General features: G+C 41.0%; 1 protein-coding gene across 4 annotated transcripts in view; it reads left to right on the forward strand.

The window, feature by feature from the left end:
- Positions 1-4,940: 4,940 nt before the first annotated feature.
- The window catches only part of unc5a (unc-5 netrin receptor A), a 157,283-nt gene continuing 140,837 nt past the window's right edge, over positions 4,941-21,386 (forward strand). For 2 of the 4 annotated variants that reach the window (XM_079556760.1, XM_079556759.1), the window contains exon 1: positions 4,941-5,499. In XM_079556760.1, coding sequence (XP_079412886.1) covers positions 5,409-5,499 — 91 coding nt within the window. In that variant the 5' untranslated portion in view covers positions 4,941-5,408. The remainder of the gene's footprint in view (positions 5,500-21,386) is intronic. The other 2 variants (XM_079556757.1, XM_079556758.1) reach the window with 1 other exon arrangement.

Here is a 21,386-nt window from a genome sequence, read left to right on the forward strand (position 1 = left end):
TTATATCCTGATCCATAGTGACGGATCATACAACTTTTCACCGACCAACAGAAGAGCCATGTGCCTTTTTCACATTTTTCCTTGACTTCTCTTTGGCTACATCCCGCTGCAGCGCTCCTACTAGTGAGAGGGAATACATTATTACACGGTTGTCAAAAGGGCTTTGTGAACGTGAACCGCGCCTGTTGACAAAAGTGACAGGATATGTATTCACTTGATACATGTAATCAAAGCGATCCTCCGCTAATAGACCCCACAGCTTTGCAGTGTGAGAACATATGCTCAAGTCCAAGCTCAAAGAAATGGCACTGATGAATTACAAGTCAGTTAGTTCATACTTGCTGACAAATGCAGGTGTATTTAGGACCACAAGACTGACTAGAGAATGAAGTTATAATATTTTTGGAAAAGCATTGTATTTTAAATTAGGTGATTCCATTTGTTATGGAAACACATTCTATGGATAGATTGGAGCGGTTGATATGAGGCTTATACGATATCGTGAGAATGAGGACTTTAATTGTAACTGTTTCCTCCTTTTACTCCAAGTCATTAAACTTTGAATAAAAAATAAAAAATCCACGCTTTCTATTTTATTCTTGAAGTGTAAGTGTCTCTTTTGATTTATAGTCATGGGATGAAATGCAGCCCATTTCATATGATTTGGTGGTTATCCAGTTTTACATTTTCATCAAATCACATTCTGGGGGCCATATCTGTAAAATTGAGAAATCATCAGAGCTGAGGTAGTGGGATATTGGAAGTTCAGCTTCATCAGCAGTCTGTGCTGCAGAAATGAGGACCTTCACTGGGCTCCTTCATCACCCCTCCTCATCCTCCCCACTTTACTCCGGCTCGCTTTCTTAAAGTCCCATATCTGTGCCTCGCATTTGACTCTTCCCTCTCACACTGATCTCACACACTGTTTCATCTCCACTTGTGGCCAATCTTTGGATTAAAGTTTAGCAATGTTCCACATCTGACTTTAAAGGGGTAGCAAATAAAAAATGATTTGAATGCAATAGTCTTATATACCCAAGTGCTGTGCTTGTTTACAAAAAAGAGTCTAGCGTGAAATCTGAAGGGAGAATACAAATGGAAGCAACAACAGTAAATTGAACTCCAATGAAAAAAAAAAAACTGGAAGAAACACAATCCCAATTAAGAAGGCTGAACAATGCATTAGAAATAAATGCTCATTTTGACAATATTGTTACAAGTCCGAAATTTAGACGGCACAACACAAAACTGAACTATTATAACAATTTTCACTGTTATTCCATTTTGAGTCCTAACCTTTGGGCCAGTAATTCGTAACCACTTGCTCTTTTGCTGCGTGCGGCTGATTTGACCACTATTATTTCACTACTAACGTCTATGCATTTGGGTGACGATACAAACTAATGTATGATTTATTTGTATATGTGCTATTGATGTGACTTAAATCTTTTTCAATTTCAGAAGACAGCAAAGCTAAATGGTAATAGCATTGTGCACTGGGGGAGTTCTGATTCAATTTTAGTCCATAATTAATTTTTCAGAACCTCCTATCAATAACATGTAATTAAATTGATACATTATTAATGATCACTCTGTCATTTTACTTGTAATTAAAGTCTAAAACGCTGCACCATCCAAACACCAACCCTCAATTTCATTCTCATCGGACTGCATTCTCATAAGTGCTTGCTATGTAATATGCAATGCGCTGATGGCTTATTAAGATCTTTACAGTCATTTAATCTGAGGCTGTGGTCAATTATATCTCTCCAGAGGAGCATTGCAGTTTAATTTGATATAAACAAAACAATAGGCTGTGAAGCTGTGGTCATGATGGAAGCTGATACACCCTCCTGCAGTCTGTCTCTCCACAAGCCCGGGGCAGGAACTCAGGCAGTGGCCGACCGAGCGCTATCCTTCTCCAGGGACCGCGGTGTTGTTTGTAAACAATAAATAATATTAATTTCATGCCAGACACCTTCATCCAATCAATGCGCATCGACCGGGCGAATCACTTGTCTTTACGGCGTGCATATCTTCTGAGTGTAATTGTGCGGTTTACAGAACGATGCCGCGGCGCAAGCATCTGTGTCATACAAATGAGCCTTGTGCTAATGTTAATCTATGGAGATGGGCTTCATAATATGCCATCCTATTATTACACCTACGTAGGAAGCTACAGTGTATAAATGAAATAGCCCACAATTGTACAGTGGTTTAAATGATAACGATTGTTTTCACATACTTGTGTGTTGTTGTCTTGTTTTATCATGAAATCAGGGAGTCATGGAACAAACTCCATGTCCAGGATGCATCTATACCAGTGGTTCTCAACATTTTGGAGTCGCGACCCCCATTATAACAGTTAAAGGGGTTCGTGACCCCCCGCCTGGGTCACACCATGAGACATCGGAACATTAGCCTAAATAATTCTTAAAAAAACAAAGAAAAAAATGATCCTGACCCCCAAGTTGAGAACCACTGATCTATACTATACTGTCCATAGCATGCAGGCATCCACCTTATTCCACCCCGCCCACTTTTGCCTCTTTTTGCCATGGAACGGCACTTCCATTGTATTGTATTCTCTTCATCAAGCGGAGAACGAGGGAAAATGTTTGCAGCTAAAATCTGATGGGAATCTGATCTGATGTTCATTTGCGCCAATGAACACTTTCTCTTGACTTCTCCTGTCCCATGTAGACTTCCAGGCGAACTTCCGGAATAAGGTGTCTGTGTAGGCTCTAAGTCGTAGAGGCGTCGTCCATCTTCTAAGAAAGGTTTTTGAGTTATCTTATCTGTACTCTGCGGTTGAAGTGTCGAACATTTCGCCTCTCTAAGGTTCAGCTCAGCCCGCAGCCCAGATATCGACCACAGGGAGGGGTTCGGCTTGGCTAATTGAGGGGAGGGACTAAGCCAAGCTGAACTCCTCCCTGTGGTCTTTATCTGGGCTGCGGGCTGAGCTGAACCTTAATGTGCTGACGAAGCCTTTTGGATGAGAGGCGAAATTTTCGACATTTCAGCTACACAGTACAGAAGATAACTCAAGAATCTTCATTGTTCCGGAATAAGGTGAAGAGACAGTCACTTTTTTTTTGTCTTTATTTGCTTTAGGAGTTTTGAGTGACTTATCCCTCAACTATGGTCCCTTAAGTGGTATAGAAAAGTCCACATACACTTTTGCATTTCTTTGCACAAAGGTACCACGATCACATTCAGTCTTTGACCAAAGGATGATCATAGCCTGGGGAATTCAACCCACAACCTCCTCGTTGAGAGAGTACAGTGCCAAACCCCTCTGTATGCCAAGTGCCGAGTTGTGGTGCAAAATTATCATCCACAAACTGCTTTGTATTCCTGATGACAGACAGCCGAATTGAGACGTGTAACACTATAGACCTGTACACAGCACTTTGATGAAACTGGCCCTGGGTCTCTTTGGATCACATGTTTTAAATAATTCAGCGTGATACAAGAGAAATCTGTCTTGGCCTCTATGATTGATTGCAACTGAACAAGCTGCTCCAGTCTGCGGATATATTGTAACTCAAGCCATTGACGGAGGAGAAAATTAATTACAATGCCACAAATCGATGGACAGCCGAATGTGTCATCTCCCTCAAGAACTTTGATTGGCCATTGAAGTCTCATAGAGAGAGCAAAGGGGAGATTTGTGCCCCCCACCCCCTGGAGGGAAGGATCTTGTAGGCTATGTGTTGGTATAGAAGGAACAGAGCAAGGTCATGCACTGCTTTGCTTTGACTCAGCAAACGCCCTCGACAGCACTCAAATATATCCTTAATAAAAGCCAAGACTAATTCCATGTCTGCAAAAATGCTAATGTACTAAACCGAGCATTTATATACATCACAAAACCTCCCTTTAAATGACTATTGCAGCAAAAAGGCGACACGCTGTGATGCCTCCAGCTTGCAGCCGCTGATAGGACACGCCGCAGATTAGCAAAAACGAGAGAGATCATTACAGGCAACCACACAAGTGACCGGGCCTGAGTCATTGGCTTTCAGAATATAAGTAGTTGCTGCTGTGCATGTATTTGCGAACTCTAGCGTTTCGTAGGCTGTCAGGGTTTGATCATAGAACCGAGGCTTTGGAGTCATCTGTTTGGGCATGCGAGGATGTGGATGCATGTGTCTTCTTTGTACTGCCGCTCTGGCGGTGACTTTGACCTTTAGAAAGGGGGATGCAGGGAACGGAGCGAGGAGTCTTAATGAGTTTGTGTAATAGCAGCTCTCTATCTAAGGAATCATCCATCTACATGAGGCCCATAATTAGCTGGTAAGACAGTGGTCCAGTCCTGCGCTTCTACTTATTATTCTTCTGCTGACTGGTACGTGGGAGTGGAGAATTGGACAAACAAAGAGACAAAAACCTCCAGTGAAGTGTATTAATAATGCGCTGTCCGTTCCAGGAGGCCTTGTAAAAAAAAAAAAAAAAACAGGCTGAGGAGCTTTATAATCACTCCTCTGACACAGTGAAAATGAGGAACAGCTATGTGCGACATAAGTCACCTCCGGGTCGGAGTTTGTTGACAGGTGACTCTCTCACGGGAGCGCTAATCCTCATTCTTCTTCGTCTGTTTGTCCGTCGCCGACTACAACGCCGTGCGCATTAGAGCCCCAAGACAAAGTGCGCGCGCATATTTAACTGAAAAACCAATGTATGCAGATGTGATGTGTATGCAAAGCAGCGCGTAGATTTCTATCATACAAGACTGGATGCCATATCAATCATTTTCATGTGAGGCGGGAGGTAGCAAAAGTACACATTTCCATTCTGATGTGCGTGCCATCTGTGGTTAGTTTTTTTTTTTTAAGTATGTAAATGTATACCCAAGAAATACCACTGTGACAAGGGGCGCTGTAGTACCACTCCACTTCCTCCGTTGATTCCAGTCCGGGTTTTGTTGCTCCGCCGCTACACGCCGCTCTACCTTCCTTCCCTGACTCTCAACAGTCCAGCATTGCTGTGCAAGCAGATGTTTTGCCTCTGAAGCCAATTTCTGGCGCATTTGGACAAGGTTTTCTTTCACACTAAGCCTACAAAGTGACCGCAAAGAGAAGAAACTGCCTCTTTCTGCGGTCTGAAGTAGACAAAGACAGTTTTTGTGAGAGGGTAGTGATTCTCCCACAGAGAAAGCGACGACGAGCGCGAAGCAGCAGTTTATTTCCCTACACCTGTGATGCGTTGTTCTGAGCAACGAGGACGCATGAACGGGATACAGATGGAACGGCGTGAGGATATGTGTTGAGGAGAAGACTTGGGCGTTGTAAAGAAAAGGCGAAAAGTGCCACAGAGGACACTCTCCGGACCTGCACCAGCCCAGTGCGCACTACTCTTTCTCCTCTCCGTATCTTTTGGAAGTTGGCTGATTAAACCGCTCCAAGATGCCCGTACTTGTGGGCTCCTTTGTCCGCGCTAGACTCGGCGCATCGCTCCTCGTGGTCTGGCTCCTTCTCACTGGTTTCACCTGCTATGGTGAGTACATCACACACATTTCTGCTCAATTATGCTCCACCGCGATGCTGAAGTCCTTAAAGCATTGTGACCCAAGAACCCACAAAAAAGCGACTCAGGCTAATATCCAGGATTCTGTAACGAACTGTGTTTGTGTTTTTCATTAATTTGCCAGCACTCTGTAATGAGCACGTATACCTTCAAGGTTACAATGGCAATAACACCAAGGATAAAACTTACCTTAACATCTACATGAGAGAACAGTAGTGAGGTTTTGTGCTGCAACTATGATGAGATCCTCTGAAGCGATAGCAATTAAGTGTATTTGCACGCCCGTGTCATGTCAGAGTGTAAGTTGGGCTACACCTGAACCCAGTCCGGGGCTGATCCCGGCACCGCGTGAACATTTTAGCGACTTGCATCACTGTTTTACAGGAGAACAGCTTATGTTTTCAGTTCTTACCATCTGCGTAACGGTGCGTAATGGCTTGATTTCTTTTCCTTTGCTTGTAAACCTTTTAACCACTATACAGTTCCACGTTTCTCTGCTCCTGGCCATTCGTTCTTGCTGCATTTGCACTGTGCTGACAGCTTTACGAAGTCAGGAGACGACCTACTCACGCTGATGAGTTGCATTTTATGATGGAGCTCCTGGTCAGACAGTGTCGACTTCATGCAAATGCGCACAGATATTTCACAGTGAGACAAAGACCTTCTTTAAGTGAAAAGGAGATGCCAAACTGCAACGTGTGGTAGTGCTGTAGCAGCCATACACAATTTATTAATTAACAAAAGTTATCTATTATAATGATAATAATGATAATAATAATAATAATAATAATAATAATAATAATAATATCATTATTCGATTCTTCTTGCCTTTGTGCAAATTTGTGTTTCATAACACAAATACTGTCTTATTATTATTATTATTATTATTATTATTATTATTATTATTATTATTATGTCATAAAATACCCTGAATCCTTCCTTGTAATGCTACACAGCTGTCTCTGTTTCGTGCCATTACAAGGAGGTGCCGAACTGTTAACCTTTTTTGGACAGGAATGAAAACACTGTTGTAAGTGTTTCTTGCTTCGGGACAGTGAGATGATGAATTAAAAGGCTTTACTCTAGCATCAATTAGTGGATAATTATGAATATCTTAGGATTAAATAAACAGACATGCTCTGGGGCAGCCGTAAGTCAACTTTAAGAAGCTGTTGTATTTTCAAGTCGCTGTTTGTTCAAAGTGGTTTATATGTTTGACTAGGGTTTGTATTTGATGATGTTGTCCAAAAAACAAGCAATTACTTCATGTTTGGGGGCTTGTATGTTCATCTTTTGTTCAGTTGTTCTCCCCTGGGTGCTTTGGTTTCCTCCCACGGTTGGATGAAATGCAGCTTTAGGTCAATTTTAGACCCCCCTAATTCCCACAGGTGTGATAGTGTTTGTACGTTCTATTTGCTCTCCCTTGGATAGACTGGTGGATGGAGCCGGGTGGCTCCCAAGCTGATCCTCAGTGTAGCAAAGAAAAGAAAGAATAGGCAGAGACATACAATTTCAGAAAGAAAAAAAAAACATGATTCCATTGCTTTCAATTGGTGTTGATCCCCACAGTTTTATTTTCGAAATTAAGGCAGTTTGTTTAAAGCAGTCATACTAGCATTCGAGCACGATTTTGAAGGAGGACGTCTGATTGGGTTTTATCTGACACATATTGCACTGGTTGCAGCTAGATTTATGATTTCTTTTTAATCAAGATTTTGTTCAGTTCATTGTAAATATCTCTGGCAGTATTAACATCTGAGATATGACTAAAATACAAATTTAAACACAATTAGAGCCAGTTGGAGACATGATGATACTTTTTTGCCTAATTGCTGTCTTTCTAATTGAAACTACAGAGTTATTTTGACTATTGTGGACACCAAGAAGAATGTAGTTAAAAAATTTTAAAAAAAAGTCTTACTAATGAGCTTAATCAGCAAACCGGCATGAACCTCCTCATCATATCTATTTTTTCCCTCTTAAATGAAAACGAATTTTAGCCTCTTGGAAGTTTTGTTTTTGAGTTCATCACAGTTTTTGGCATTTTGTATGTGTTTTGTTGTCCATATAGGTGGATACAGAAGGTCACTTTTAGGCCGACTCGTTCCCTGTCTGGTAAATACTCTCAAGTGTTATAGGTCAGTACAATCATGATCTCGCGCTCACAACACTGCACACAGGCTACTTTTATAGGACAGCTACAGAAATGGATTGGGAGGTAATTTGGTGGCTGCTCCTTTTGTACATCTGGGCTCGGACAGACTCAGATGGGATCAGTCGATCTCCACTTAGCAACGGGACAAAACGCTGACTCCACATTTGTCTCCACCAAAAGCCCACTTGTCGTCTTTTTTTTTTTTTCTTTTTTTTTTTACAGGGAAACATAAGTCAGTCTGTGAACGAGGAAGACATGTCACTCTTGATTTGAGCTCGCAAGGTGCTTTCCTTTTTAGCGGTTTGAAATATCTGACAGGAGACAGGGAAAAGTTCTTTAGTGCGAAGCTTTAACATGCCACGTATGGCTGCACAGCACGTCACGGAAGCTCTTAATGACAGAAATGTGATCTTTTTTCACTGTGTCTTTGTCAGATGTGCCTATGTACCATCTTTCCAAATCCTTACTCTTTACATTATAAGCCAGGAAAACTGTCCAGAATCTATTCCAAATAATGATTGATAGTAAAGTAGCGGTTATGCAAAAAGGTTTGAGTCGGCAATGTTGACACTAAGAAGATTGTGATTTGATTTTCTATCAGAAACTATCCGCTTCTTCTGAAAGTTCACACTCTTCTGTGATTGGGTAAATCCCTCTGTCACTTATTCAGAGCATGACTCGTCAACAGGAGGAGTGCGAGAAGAGTGTCATCAAGATGGGACAATCTCTCTCAAATAGATTGTTGCAAGGATCAAGATTACATTTTTATTGTCATATCACCCATCTCCACTTAAATCCCTATTATAACATTGCTTTTGGATTTGTTGCGGGTCGTCAGAACTTGTTTATTTTTCTAATTTCCACATAATGGAGTCATTTGGTTTTGACAATTTGCTTGTTTTCTTAATATCGTGCTGTCCTTATGCACAGAATGGCATTTCTACATTATGTGTTATTTCTCCTGTAAGCCTTATTTAAAGTACGGACACATCTTTCCCCCCGTCGCTCGTGTTTTATCCCTTTCCTCTAAACTTCCTGTCATGTGTCGCCTGTCCCCCGTTAATACCTTCTAAAAGACCATCTAAAGCATAAAGCAAAGCAAGTAGATGGAGAGAAAAAATCCTGGATATTTAGTTTGTTTTCCTTTGTGCCCAGTGAGAGCGTTGCCAAGCAATTGTTGTCTTGTCTTCATAGAGGGGAGCTGGGGATTTGGTATCAGGCATTTTTCCTACTTGTGTGCGCTGTCAACCTTAGAGCAATTTCCACGGGGTGTAAAGCCCGTGATGATGCAAGTAGATAACCATTAAGTGACAACAAGCCGGATTCTGTTGCGTAATGCTCGTTTCTGGAGTTTATCGGTACAGTCCTAACAAATGGCTGCCTTGCCAGATGTCTCTCTTCAAAACATCGTCTCTTCTGTGGTCTTAAAAAAAAAAAGAAAAAAAGATTGATTGAAGTTAACATAGAAATTAACTTTAAAATGGCACAATTTCATTCCCTCTGCTGATCATATTTGTCTGTCGTCAAGCAGTGAAAGGTTTGAAAAGTGCTGTCTACAGAAATAGTTCTTACTATAGCAATGAATTGAACGCCCACACACCAGTAAAACGACCAGGCGTAAGGATTTCTAAATGTATCGGTAATTAACTCAAAACCACTCTTTTAAAAGCACAAGTAATAGTGAGATGATTTGACAGGAATAAATATCACTTTCAACGGCAGAAGTGAAGTATTTTAAATGTTGTATATTGCCTGGTATCGCAAAACTGCATGATTTTTCTCTTTACATGAGCACTTTTTATGATCTTGCACTTTTATATAACATTTGTAAAGTTAACTCAAATATAGTTATTTAATTCAAACAACACCGGAAGAATAAATGTTTCCTGCTTCTTTGATTAATGAGCGCAAAGCTAATGGTTCAACCCAAATGCGTGAAAGGTAAAAACTACACGCCTCCACAGGTCAGTGTTAAACAACTATGCCACACGCTCGGTTTGATTACAAATGTCCAGACGCTTTATCTTCCAGCAGGCTATGTCCCCGTGCTTATCATTTGCAAATGGCAGCTTGGTAAAGAGGAGAGAAGGACACTGGGGTGAGAACGTGGGGCGAGCCTCGAGAGGGGGGAGGCGTTATTGTGTTATTTTCTGCAGTCGGTGCACAGACCCTGCAAAAGGCACTATATCTCTGTCAAACTCTGCCCTTTTGTTTCAATTACCCCATTTCTATGTTTCAGGCCTATGCGAGAGTGCTTAGCAGCTGAAGTTGGGCTGTTTCCCCCCCTCAAAATGGGCTGCCGAGTACAGCCGCTATCTGTGCTTTTCCATCTAGGTAGCATAAAATTGACCCCTGACCTCTAATATGGGATAAGATTACGCCAGTGGCAAAGCAGACCATAACTCACAGGGGTATCTCGGCGAGAATCGGCACTTTGCAAATTGCCCTCAATCTACTTTTGTGTTTCTGTTGCTGCTGACCACTAACACGCCGCACTGTATTTTTGAAGGCTGCTGTAGAGAGGTCGCATTATGCTCGGGATGAGGTTTAGAGTCCCTTTTTTACTTTACTCAAGAGTACTCTAGATAGACGATGATGCCGCTATGATGTGATGTGATTTGGATGCTGACTTTTGATCCCCCTTCTACAAATATGCCTTCTATTCCTTTGTCAATCTTTATAATTTCATTTTACCACTGAAAACTACTGAAATGAATCGTCGACCCACTCTTGAAAACGACTGGAAACGACTTGAAAACACCTGGCAACCCTTCCCCAGATCTTGAGCTCGGTTTGGTCCGGTCAGGGTTGCCAGATGTCAGCAGCCAAACCCGCCCAGTAGCCTCTCCAAAAGCAGCCCAAAACCCCACGGAAAAACGGTGCGGCCGCATATATTATACTCGCTTTCAGAGCCTCAGCGATTCTCCAATGTTCCGGACCCGCCCCCTTCACCCTCTCTCTCTCGCTCTCTCTCAAAGAAAGAGAATCTGTGACGGCCTTGTATTTGAGGCTTTGTTCTGGAAGTGAAATTTAGTAAGAATGAAGCTAAGAAAAAAACTGCAGCGCAACCAAAACCTGCACCCGCAGAGGAGCTTTAAAAGCCGCCAAATTCTGCAGGATATCCGTGGACCTGGCAACCCTCGATCAGGGTTACCGAGCCGGGGGATAAGCTGATTGTACGTGTTTCAAGTTGAGTTAAGGTTGTTGGAAAGGAACTCGAATCGACACGGGGAGAACATGCAAACTCCACAGAAATGCACACACACATGGCCCAGGAATTGAACCCGGGACTTTACATTAATGGGTTGCCTTCACAGCACCTTCCATGATTTAAGAAATGTATCCAATCGATGTAACGGACCACAGGCCACTGCGGAGAAGTCACGTGGCACTTGTAGAGCCGAGTTCTTGGAGGCTCTAATCAAATGTTCTTTTCCACATGGACTCTCCGTTTCTCTCTCTCCACACTGCGGGTAAGGTGAGGGAGCACATGCGAGGGGCTGACCTTGAACCTTTAATGCAGCTGTGTACTCTCGATGGCAGAAGATTACATTGAGCACATAACACTGGACATGTGAAGGTGAAGGTAGCAGGCTCAGAGTCAGGCCCTCTGGAACTTGCTTCTGTGCCGCAGTGGTTGTTTTTGTAAAGGTGGTAAATATTATGTTGGCCTTGGGGCATGTACATAGCTCTAGCAAAAAAAAAGACGCCGCTAATGGATGTTGTATTGTTGTTTATATGTTACAGTGTGAGTTTCCCTTGTTTTTGCCGGCCCTGGTTAATTTTTTTAATAGCTAATTTTCATATTCACACACACACAATGTAAACCCACAATCATTGGGTCAGAGATGTTTCCGAGGTCGTCTTCTCCTGATCAATACCTTCCCTAATGGCTAATTGGCCATCAGTCAGTGTCTGTGGAAGTGCTTAGATACCCGGAGGTGTCTTGGAGCAGCTCATAATAAGAGTGTCCGGTCCTTGGGGTGCACTCCTGGCCTTTACTTCAGGCGAGGAGGAAGCGGCGGTGGCAGGGGAGGGCCCATCTGAATGCAATATAGAGCGCCATAGATTAATAGTTCCTTAGTAAGGCCACCAGGGAGCGGTGTGAAAGCCACTTGCACTTCATCATGCAAGAAGATGGGGCAGAGGAAGAAACTTCGAAGGTTATTTGAGTTGCCTGTTTCCGTTCAAATGCCACAATATGCTAAGTGGTGTTGTTATTATTTTTTTTAGTACAATTTAACCTTTTAATGATAGTAAAAATGATAAAAACACATCTCATTATTTGTCCGTTTTAGTATGGCATGCAACAGTCATAATTAGAAATGACCCAAGGCTACCTAGACAGGCCCTGCTGGCACCCGATAGGCGACAGTATAGCGAAGGGAGGCGCGTCGCAGTCCGGGCTGGGATATTTGTCATCTTGAAGTGAATTTGTTGACAAGACAGAAGGCACAGTGACCTTTCCTAATTATGTGAATGTGTCCAGAGCTGATGCCTTAGGCGAGCAAATACTCTGAGTCAACACAGCACCAGGAGCGCAGCGAGGGACGACCAGACTGTGCTGTGATGGAGGTTACATTTACGGAAAGGAGGGCTCATGGCAGACATGCAGTTAATAATTCAGTTCTTATGCAGCAGCGCAGTTTGTGTCTCCAAAATCAGACTTTTATATTTCTCAGCAGATGACAATGTGATCTGCTGCTGTTTATGTACTCTACAAACTGTAAAATACGTATGGATGGACAGTTTTATAAAATTACATCTTGATTAGATCAGACGCTGCGCTCCAGATGTCGTCCTACATACATCCCTAGACAACATTAGCTCGCTACTGCTGCTTGCTAATGACTCGGCAAAGGCTTAACATTTCTAACATAATATTGGAAATCTGTTTTTTTTTGTGTTTAAAGATCTGGAAAGTTAAAAGATATTTCATATTTTAGTGTCAGCCGTCAAAGTAACATGAACATTTATTTTTGGCAGTTAGTGTGAGACGACTTGACTCCTCTTATTTTAATACTCACAACTGTGGAGTGAGTCATTTGGCTCAGTTAAACTAGATATTGGACTGTTTGGTAAAAATTTGGCAGGCAGCTTTACTCCAGTATGCACAGGGCATTTTACTCTAATCCCAGAAAACACAACTGTGATCAAGCCAAGCTCTTGAGGTTGGACATAAATGTGTCCAATTCTGACTTGTGTTACTTCTAGATAATAATGGGAACCTAGCAAGAGGCATTCACTTCATTAGTAAACAATTGACAGTGCTCATAGTACAGAGAGCTATCAGAGTGTTTGTTAATTTTCTCACTATTACTGTTATTGTACAGCAGGTTAAGACATCGGGGCTGTACTTAGTGCGCATAAACTGACATTCACAGTGATAGATAGTGTGTGGGCGGTGGAAGATGTGCTGCAGATTGTTTTAAGCCTGGCTTTTATTAAAGCTCCAAATATGTTTGATTCTCAAGTGCCTCTTATCTATACTACAAGTTAAGCACAAGTAGGTAACTATGGGTGATGGGTGAGAAATAAGTGTGTTTTTTTGTTTTAATCCTTTTGCATCTTTTTGTATCTGTCAGTGGAAGCTGTAAAAAGGTTCTGCAGTTCATGAGCAAAAAGTGAGTTACTGAAGTCTTCTAAACTTAAGCAAAGTTTACAAATACAGTATTTCACCACAAACGTACCACGAATTGGGCTTGTTATTTTGAAATCTTTACAGTTCAAGTACATCACTTAGGGTTATGCAATTAAAGGGACTATATGGAAGTTGTCATGTTTTTACTTGGGACTGACATCTCAGGTGTTTTGTGTAACTGCAGTCTCTATGTTCAGCTCTATGACACGCACATGCTAGTAGTACATGCATGGATAAAACATGTACGCATTTGCATCCCATTTTGCACAGATTTGCTGGCATGACTTTAACTGAGGTAAAAAAAAAGTTTATTTGTGCCCTGTGTCCATGTAGACAAAGTATAAATATTAAATGTAGGCTTAAAAGTCACCAGGCCACGATACACTACAGGCTCTGCAAAATAAACAACTAGCAAAAACGTACTGCAGGCTAAAGACAATGCAACCTTGATAGCTTTTACATTGGCATTGGATTTTATTTTTCACGTAAACTTGTAACTATGTCTTGCTTTCTTTTTATTTGAAAAGTATCTCTTAGCGATCGCCATTGCTGGAAAGCTGCTCCAATGTCAACTCTAGCCTTTGACCTGCGCCTGTTTGTCAGAGAAACGGATACATGCGCTGGAGCTAGTTACTTCAGCCCTAAGTACCAACTTTTTGAGCGACAGTGCAGGATTTTAGTGGCAGTTGTGGAGAATGGGCTCATTCTAGACATTAGGACATTGCTGGAGTAAGTGGTAGGAAATAAAGAATTTTTACATTTTAAAAATCTGTCTAGTCCCTTTTTAAGCGTGATTGAAATGGTCGCAATTGGAAAATTGTGAAGACTGCATTTATTTAGGATGTACAATATTCACCACAACAGATATTATCTCGTCTGCCCGGGGGTCGTATTAAGTTATTTTGAAATGCATGGAGTTTTTATTTGGGCCCGACTGATGCAGCCGATCAGCCAGCCGATATTTGGGTATTTTATAATAATAGCCAATTAAAAGGCCGGTATCTCTGGAGCCGAAAGTGATAGAGACTCAGGCAGTTGTTAAAATGAGCGCTCCCACAACTCCCTAGTCCTCAGGGGAGCCAAGAAACATGAAAATTGGTCACAAGTTTGTGTATTTTATGTTGAAGAATTTTGCATATACCGTAAATTCCAGACTATTGAGCGCACCTGGGCCGAGAGGTGAGTGCAGTGCGGGACAGGTCACGAGCAGCAACACAGGCAAGTGCCCCTCCTCTTTCCCATTTCATTCTCATCTCCTCTCATCGTTTTTCCTCAAACATCACGCTGCATTTTCCATACTCTTAACTTCCGCCTGAACCGAGAGGATCTTTTTCCGCACGTCATCAGACTTTTTTTGCCATCATTTTTTTGTTGGGTGTTCATCAACTCATTTTTGTAACTTTTTTGTCATTTTTTGGTCATTTTTTGTCAGATTTTTGTCATTTTTTCGTCAAATTTTTGTATTTTTTTTGTCAATTTTTTAGCAATTATTGTAATTTTTTTTGTCACATTTCTGTCATTTTTTTTTAAATCATTTTTTTGTCATTTTTTGGTCATATTTTTGTCACATTTTTGTCCTTTTTTCTTCCATTTTTTGTCAATTTCTTGTAACATTTTTGTGACATTTTTGCCACTTTTCATCAATTTTTCGTCACTTTTTTATCAATGTTTTCTCACTTTTTTTGTCACATTTCCATCATTGTTTTCGTCTCAGTTTTGTTGCTATTTTCACAGCTTTTTTCCGGAAGCTTTTGGACTGGGGTAAAGCCAAACTGGAGTAAAAATGTGCTCGGTTCAGGTGGGAGGTAAGGGGTTAAACACTATATGGACACCAAACTACTTTTTTAGCCCGCTGTGAGTTAAAACTGTTCTGAGATAAAGAGCATAATACGATGGCCTTGGTGTAGCGTCGGTATTAAAGCGAAGGCCCAGTTCAACACTGACACATTTAGAAGCATTACACACAAGACTTTTCAGGTGCATTTCAGCATCGGCCAGTCAGAAAAACCCATATCGGTCAACCTCTACTAGATATATTTCTATGATTGAAACCTTTACTCTGATAGTAAAGGTTTAACCATAGGCTATTTGAACAACACAAAAATTACATCAAATTAAATCTTAGGCCCTAGTTTCTGTATTACTTTAGAGTTTACATATCTTTCTTTTCTCAAAATGTGCACTGTGAACTCTTCCAGGATTTAACCAAGCATACATTTAAAATCTAATTGCAATACGTGTTGGAAAAAAAAGTGTCATATATTTTTTTTTCCAAATTCATGCAGCCGCACATTGTAATGACTGCTTTCACATATACCCGCGCGTGCTTCTTTAACTAATTAATTAGTGTTATCTTAAGGGCGGGCTGACATGTCCTGACCGGTATTGTGGATATAAAGAGGTATTTATGCCATACGTCTCCTAATGACCGACTTGGTGTCCAATTTAAAAGAGTCTGAATGTGGGCCAGCTCCGGAGATGTATTAGCACATTTCGCTCTTACAGCTCTTTTAATGACTTCATTTGAGGCATTGGATTTTTTATTTTTTTCATGGAATACCTTATCACTCATTAGGTAAAGGCCTTGAAAGATGATTCATCTCCATTATTTCCGATATGACAGTCTAATTGGAATTGAGAACCTGAGTGTAAAATCCAGGTACAAAAAAGGCTGGTGGAAAATTATCCTCCTGCTTTACAATATACGCACAGCATGTGGTACTAAGCTGCCTGATAGATCCACGGTATGCACCTAATTATGGCGTGCTATGCAAAGACATAGGGAATAAGAACAAGGGTGGGAATAAATGTCAATGTATTAGTACAAAATGTGAAATTAAAGACAAGATTTTGCAATATATTGCCTTGTCTTGCGATATGGATATGGTGTCACCTCATATTGCAATAACGATAATATATATTATAGATGTTTTCTTTTTTATTCTTGATTTAATGCAGTACTAAGTAACTTGTTTACCTTAAAAAATCCTTTTCGTAGTCCTTCTGGGGTTAATACAAGTGTTGATGGGATTGGGGGGTTAGGGTTAGGGTTACCCTCCCTGGTGTCTCTGGCCAGAAAACCACAATTGCAACTTTCCCTGCTTTGACCTGGAGCCACCAATACACACTAATGGAATCACGAAGAAGAAGCTAACAGGCTAACGGGCAAAGCTAACTGTGGGCTAGCGCCACTTAAACAGTATTTACAGCCAAGTTTGAGTGAAAATATACATTTTAGCTATCTATTTTATCTATCTTACAATATCTCCATTGTGTAACTGGATGTGTAATATCTCTCTCTCTCCATTTGTCTTCTCTGTCAGCGTAATATTTACTCTCACGGACAATTAATGAGTAAAATAATGCAAAATGCTATGACACCTGCTTATGGCCTTTAGGGGCATCAGAAACAGAATCAGAATAGTTTTTATTGCCATTGTTTGAGTACAGGTTCACAAACTAGGAATTTTTCTTGGTGCTGACATACAACATAAAACGTAAAACATAGAATTTAGATAAAAACAAGCTATAAGCTATATTTATGGGTCTATATAGACCGTAGCCTCCTGCCTGAGGGGAGAGGGGGGAATAGTCCGTGTCCAGGGTGAGAAGGGTCAGTCGTTTTTAGGCTTATTCTGAACCCAAAACCCTGCAAACATACTCATACATTTTAGTTGACTGTTTTCTAAATAATTTGCAGCCCCAGTGAGATAAAGGGGGACTTTGAGTATAAATGAAAGACCTAAGGAGTACGTGAGACAACAAAGGTTGGGAACAACTGGCTTAGTGCATGGCGCATTTACCCCTGAACTAGGACATTTGTGGTTTTGAGTCTTAAGTCGTTTACCGTTGTGTGATTGGTTGGTGGTTTCCAAGTGCTCAAAGTTATTAAAAAAAAAATCCAATCATTTTAATGCTTAGCAGAATTATGACTCGCCTGTTGAAAATTACATTTACTACTTTCGAATTACTGCACGGGCATTGGGAGCAGTGGAATGAGGCTGATTCATTGTTGTAGTCAACTGCAATTTAGCTTTTTCCCTAATTTCTTGTTCTGCTACCTGCCCTGCGTATGGCTGTGCATTGCCATTTTCACTGACGTACTGATTAAATAATCGACTTTCCTCGCTGAGCCGGGCGGTTGTACAAAATGTCACTGTTAAATATGCTTTGTTCTGTGCTTTGCTGTTTCTTCTCAAATCGCAATTTACCTTTCCAGATTGATCCAGGATTTATCGCACTTATGTTGAAGGACAATGTGTGTGTTTTTCAACTTGAGCTTCGTTTTTCAGTGTCACTGTTTTTGTCTCGTTTTTTTCCCCAACTCTACTGCATTAACCAACAGAACACAGCAGCTCTCCCACTTATCAAGGCACAGAAGACAACATGGTATACACAAATCTACCATGGAAATGACCTAAACATATGTATATCTATATTAGTTTTGGTAGTAGTTTTTTTTTGCATAAGCAGCGTCTTTATCTTCTCTGTAGTCTGCGATTTTATGTTAAGCCTGCACAGATGCATAGAGCCTGCTCAGCCTGGTGAATTACTAGTGCCTAAAGCAAACAGTGGGGCCCAAGCTCCCGCAAGTCAGAGGCTGCCAAGCAAAGCCATTAACAGTCTATGGAGAGGCCTGTGCCATTGTCTCTGTGTGGCGTTCAGCACAAACGAACCACTGACTGATTCACTGCTTGTTTGGCCACATTAAGTCACCCCATCACATTTCGGGTGATAAACAAAAGAATAAAGATTAGCATTCATTTCTGTTGCTGAGATATGCTGTGTAGAGTTATTGCTGATTGGCCAGTAATGCCTCTAAATCATGGCATAAGCATTTCACTTGAAGATTTGACAACTCGGCAGGCGTTTTCATTCCGCGGCGGCACTGAGGCATGATACTTTCTTCCTGCTGTATGACGATGGACTTCACAAATGAAGCGAGTCACCCCAAGGTGTTTTTTGATTTGTGCCGAGTGCCAGTTATCAGCCGCAAACAGGCCATGTAGCTCGTCTCTTATCATCCTACACAGCCGCTATGCCAAAACTCTGGATGTTTTTGAGCTCAAATGTGATGACAATAGTCCTAAATGCAACACAAAGACAAAAAATATGCCACTTCCAGCAAAATGTTTGAGTGGGAAAGCCCGCGCCTGCACATCGGTGCCTAATTTTTGTGTTTTGACATGCAGCACTGGCAGATTTATATTGAAAGAAGAAGCCTCGTAGTGTCTACTTAAAGATGGAACCACCCAGTTTTCTGAAACTAATACAGTTTTGAATAAAACATCCTGAAAATACTCTAGAACTGTATCTTATGTAAGCTGTTGCACCTTGAGGCAGCAGTAGCTCCGTGGTGTCACCATCAGAATGCAGGATTGACCCGGCGATATCAACATACTGCAGTTGTACCCTTTGGCAAGATGCACTAACCTTAAATTTAGTAGTGCAATAGTGCATCCAAGTTGGAGTAAGAAGAAAAACGCACAATTGTTATTACACTAAATGCAAAAAGAACACGTTGTCTCATGATCAGAAGGTCAGGGGTTCGAATCCCGCTTCCTGAAGTTGCACACTGCTGCTGTGTCCTTGGACAAGACACTTCAGCCACACTATAGTGTCTGTGTACACTGGTGTATGAATGGGTGAATGGTTCCTTGCTTTAAAGCACTTTGAGTGCCTAAAGTAGGTGGAAAAGCGTTATATAAGTTGAGACCCTTTACCATTCACCATAATCGAGAGAAAAATATTATTAAGGAGGCCCTACCGCTTGTCCATCACGGTTTGTTTGAGAACGTCTGATGCGCTGAATTGTTGTATTTGTCGGGGATAATTTGAATAATTTTCATACATAGCTCTTGAGATGACGCTACCGATAAGTGCTCACCTTTTGCTGAAAGGAGAACAGCTGTTTAGAAGCCCATACAGTGCTCGTCATATAATTGGAATATCATGAAAAGGTGCATTCACTTCTGTTATTCAACTTAAACTGTGAAAATAATATATGATAAACTCATTACAATGATGAGCACCTGTATATCCTGCCCAGGCACTGGTTGTGTGTAGCAGAGTCTAAAACTCTTCAGAGGAGCCAGTGTCACAAACGGAGCTCAAAGCAAACTCCCATCATTTCATGCCACTGGGATTTTTGTTTATGTTTCCTTCGCATTTCATGTGCTAATAGCAAATGCTACGGTCCGACATAAACAAACAGTGCAGTGTAATGAAGATTTTTTAAAGGCAACAAATATTTCAATAATCTAGATTTCAATTATTAAAATTATAATCATGATTATCTTAATTAAGATAATCATGATTATAATTTTTCCTGTAATCAAGCAGCCCTACAATACAGTTTATAAGGAGGTGCTGAAGTGTTGTGTCATAAAAGTACTCATAAGTACAATTCCAAATGTGACTGCAGTAAATGTGGTTACTTTATACCCACCTTTGAAGCTGCCGGTTAGCAGAGTGTTTGATCGGACCAGAACAAAGGTGGAGGCCGGGAGCTGACGGCGTGTGAAGGGGGCTGAGTGACACTCTGACGACATAGGGGGCACTGTCCTGGCCAGAGCACTGTCACCCAACATCACTGTCGGCTGCGCACTAATAACATCTCCAGATTGTGCGATGAGGAACAAAGACTGGCTGTACAGCTGAGAGATGGTATGGAGAAAATAGGGCGACCCCATTAAGGCTGTGGGCTGTGGTTTGTGTCAGTGTCATGACACATATGAAGCGGGAACAGTTATACAGTCGAGCGCTCCGAGCAAAACTGGCACTTTCTTTATTAAAAACCAGTCAAGACCTTCTTTTATACAATATGACGTCGTGTATACCTTATTGCGCCAAGTTTAGCGGGGTGTGAAGAAAATGCTGTGAGTAAGAGCTTGTTTTTGTGATCGGGGATTTGATGTTTGAAAGATTGGTGAAAATAGGTTCAAAGGTTGTTTATGGGTAAAATGACCATTGTTATACGAGTAATTTATTTTCATATAACACAGGGAGCACAGAAATCAATTTAATTTGATCCGTTAGACATCCACAGTGTTTTTATTCGGAGAAATACATGGCATGTTTCTTCTAATATCAGTCTCAAGAGTCATTCCATCATATTTAAATGAGCTTTTTCAGGTCAAAGGATCTATTTTACTTTTAATCAACAACCCTGTGTTAGCTATTTAAAATATAATTCTTATCCATGTGACTTGTTCTATTATGAAGGTTTTGAAGGTTTTTTTTCCTTTCAGAAGATGGAAGAACATTTTCTTTTAAATTCTTAATTGCTAAAGAAACAAACCTCACATTTAATCACAGTGAAAAGCACTGAACCATTGAACTTCTGAGACAAAAATGTTCTGCCCTATTTTTGCTGTATCTGAATTTTACACCTATAGCATTTTTTTTAGTTTTGGGGTAAAATGTCCAAATGTCTGATGTGCCACATTCTGCAAAGCATCGCACAGGGAAAAAACGCTTGGTATCCGTGTTGTCACAGTACATCTCTGTCTACGTCGCACGCAGGGTCAAAACAGTGGCCTGTAAAACTCATCATTGTCGGAAAATGTGTTTTCGTCTCCGTGGCGACTGTGACAATTAAAAGTGTTGAAATAAGCCATTAAAAAAACGAGCTTTGTTGGCTAATTCCCTTCTGGATTACTAACTGTTGTTGTATTGTGAAGAGAAAAGCAAAGGTTGTGTTTTTATTGAGAGTGTAAAGGCTTTTTAAAAAATTCAAAGCGGTAACTACTCTCCACAGAGGTTGTGAGTTAGGAGGTTGAAGCTTTTCCCTATATGGTACGGTGGGGTTATTGTCTTGTTTTCTAGCCAAGAGGTGTAAAATGTAAAGTGTAGCGGGATCATCTCCAGTTATGTGCAACACGCCCATCGCCATAGTTTCACATTTGAAGTCTATTTGAAGTGCACACATGTCTATTACCGGCCTAATGATAAGAGAAAGGGGCAGAGAACAGCGATAAAACTTCATTAACCAAACCCTTGACCCCGGGGACACTGGGTTGATCTATTTCCTCCGGGTTCCTTCCCTTGACCAAAAGAATG

This window comes from Gobius niger, assembly GCF_951799975.1.
Source record: "Gobius niger genome assembly, chromosome: 5".
Classification (NCBI taxonomy): domain Eukaryota; kingdom Metazoa; phylum Chordata; class Actinopteri; order Gobiiformes; family Gobiidae; genus Gobius; species Gobius niger.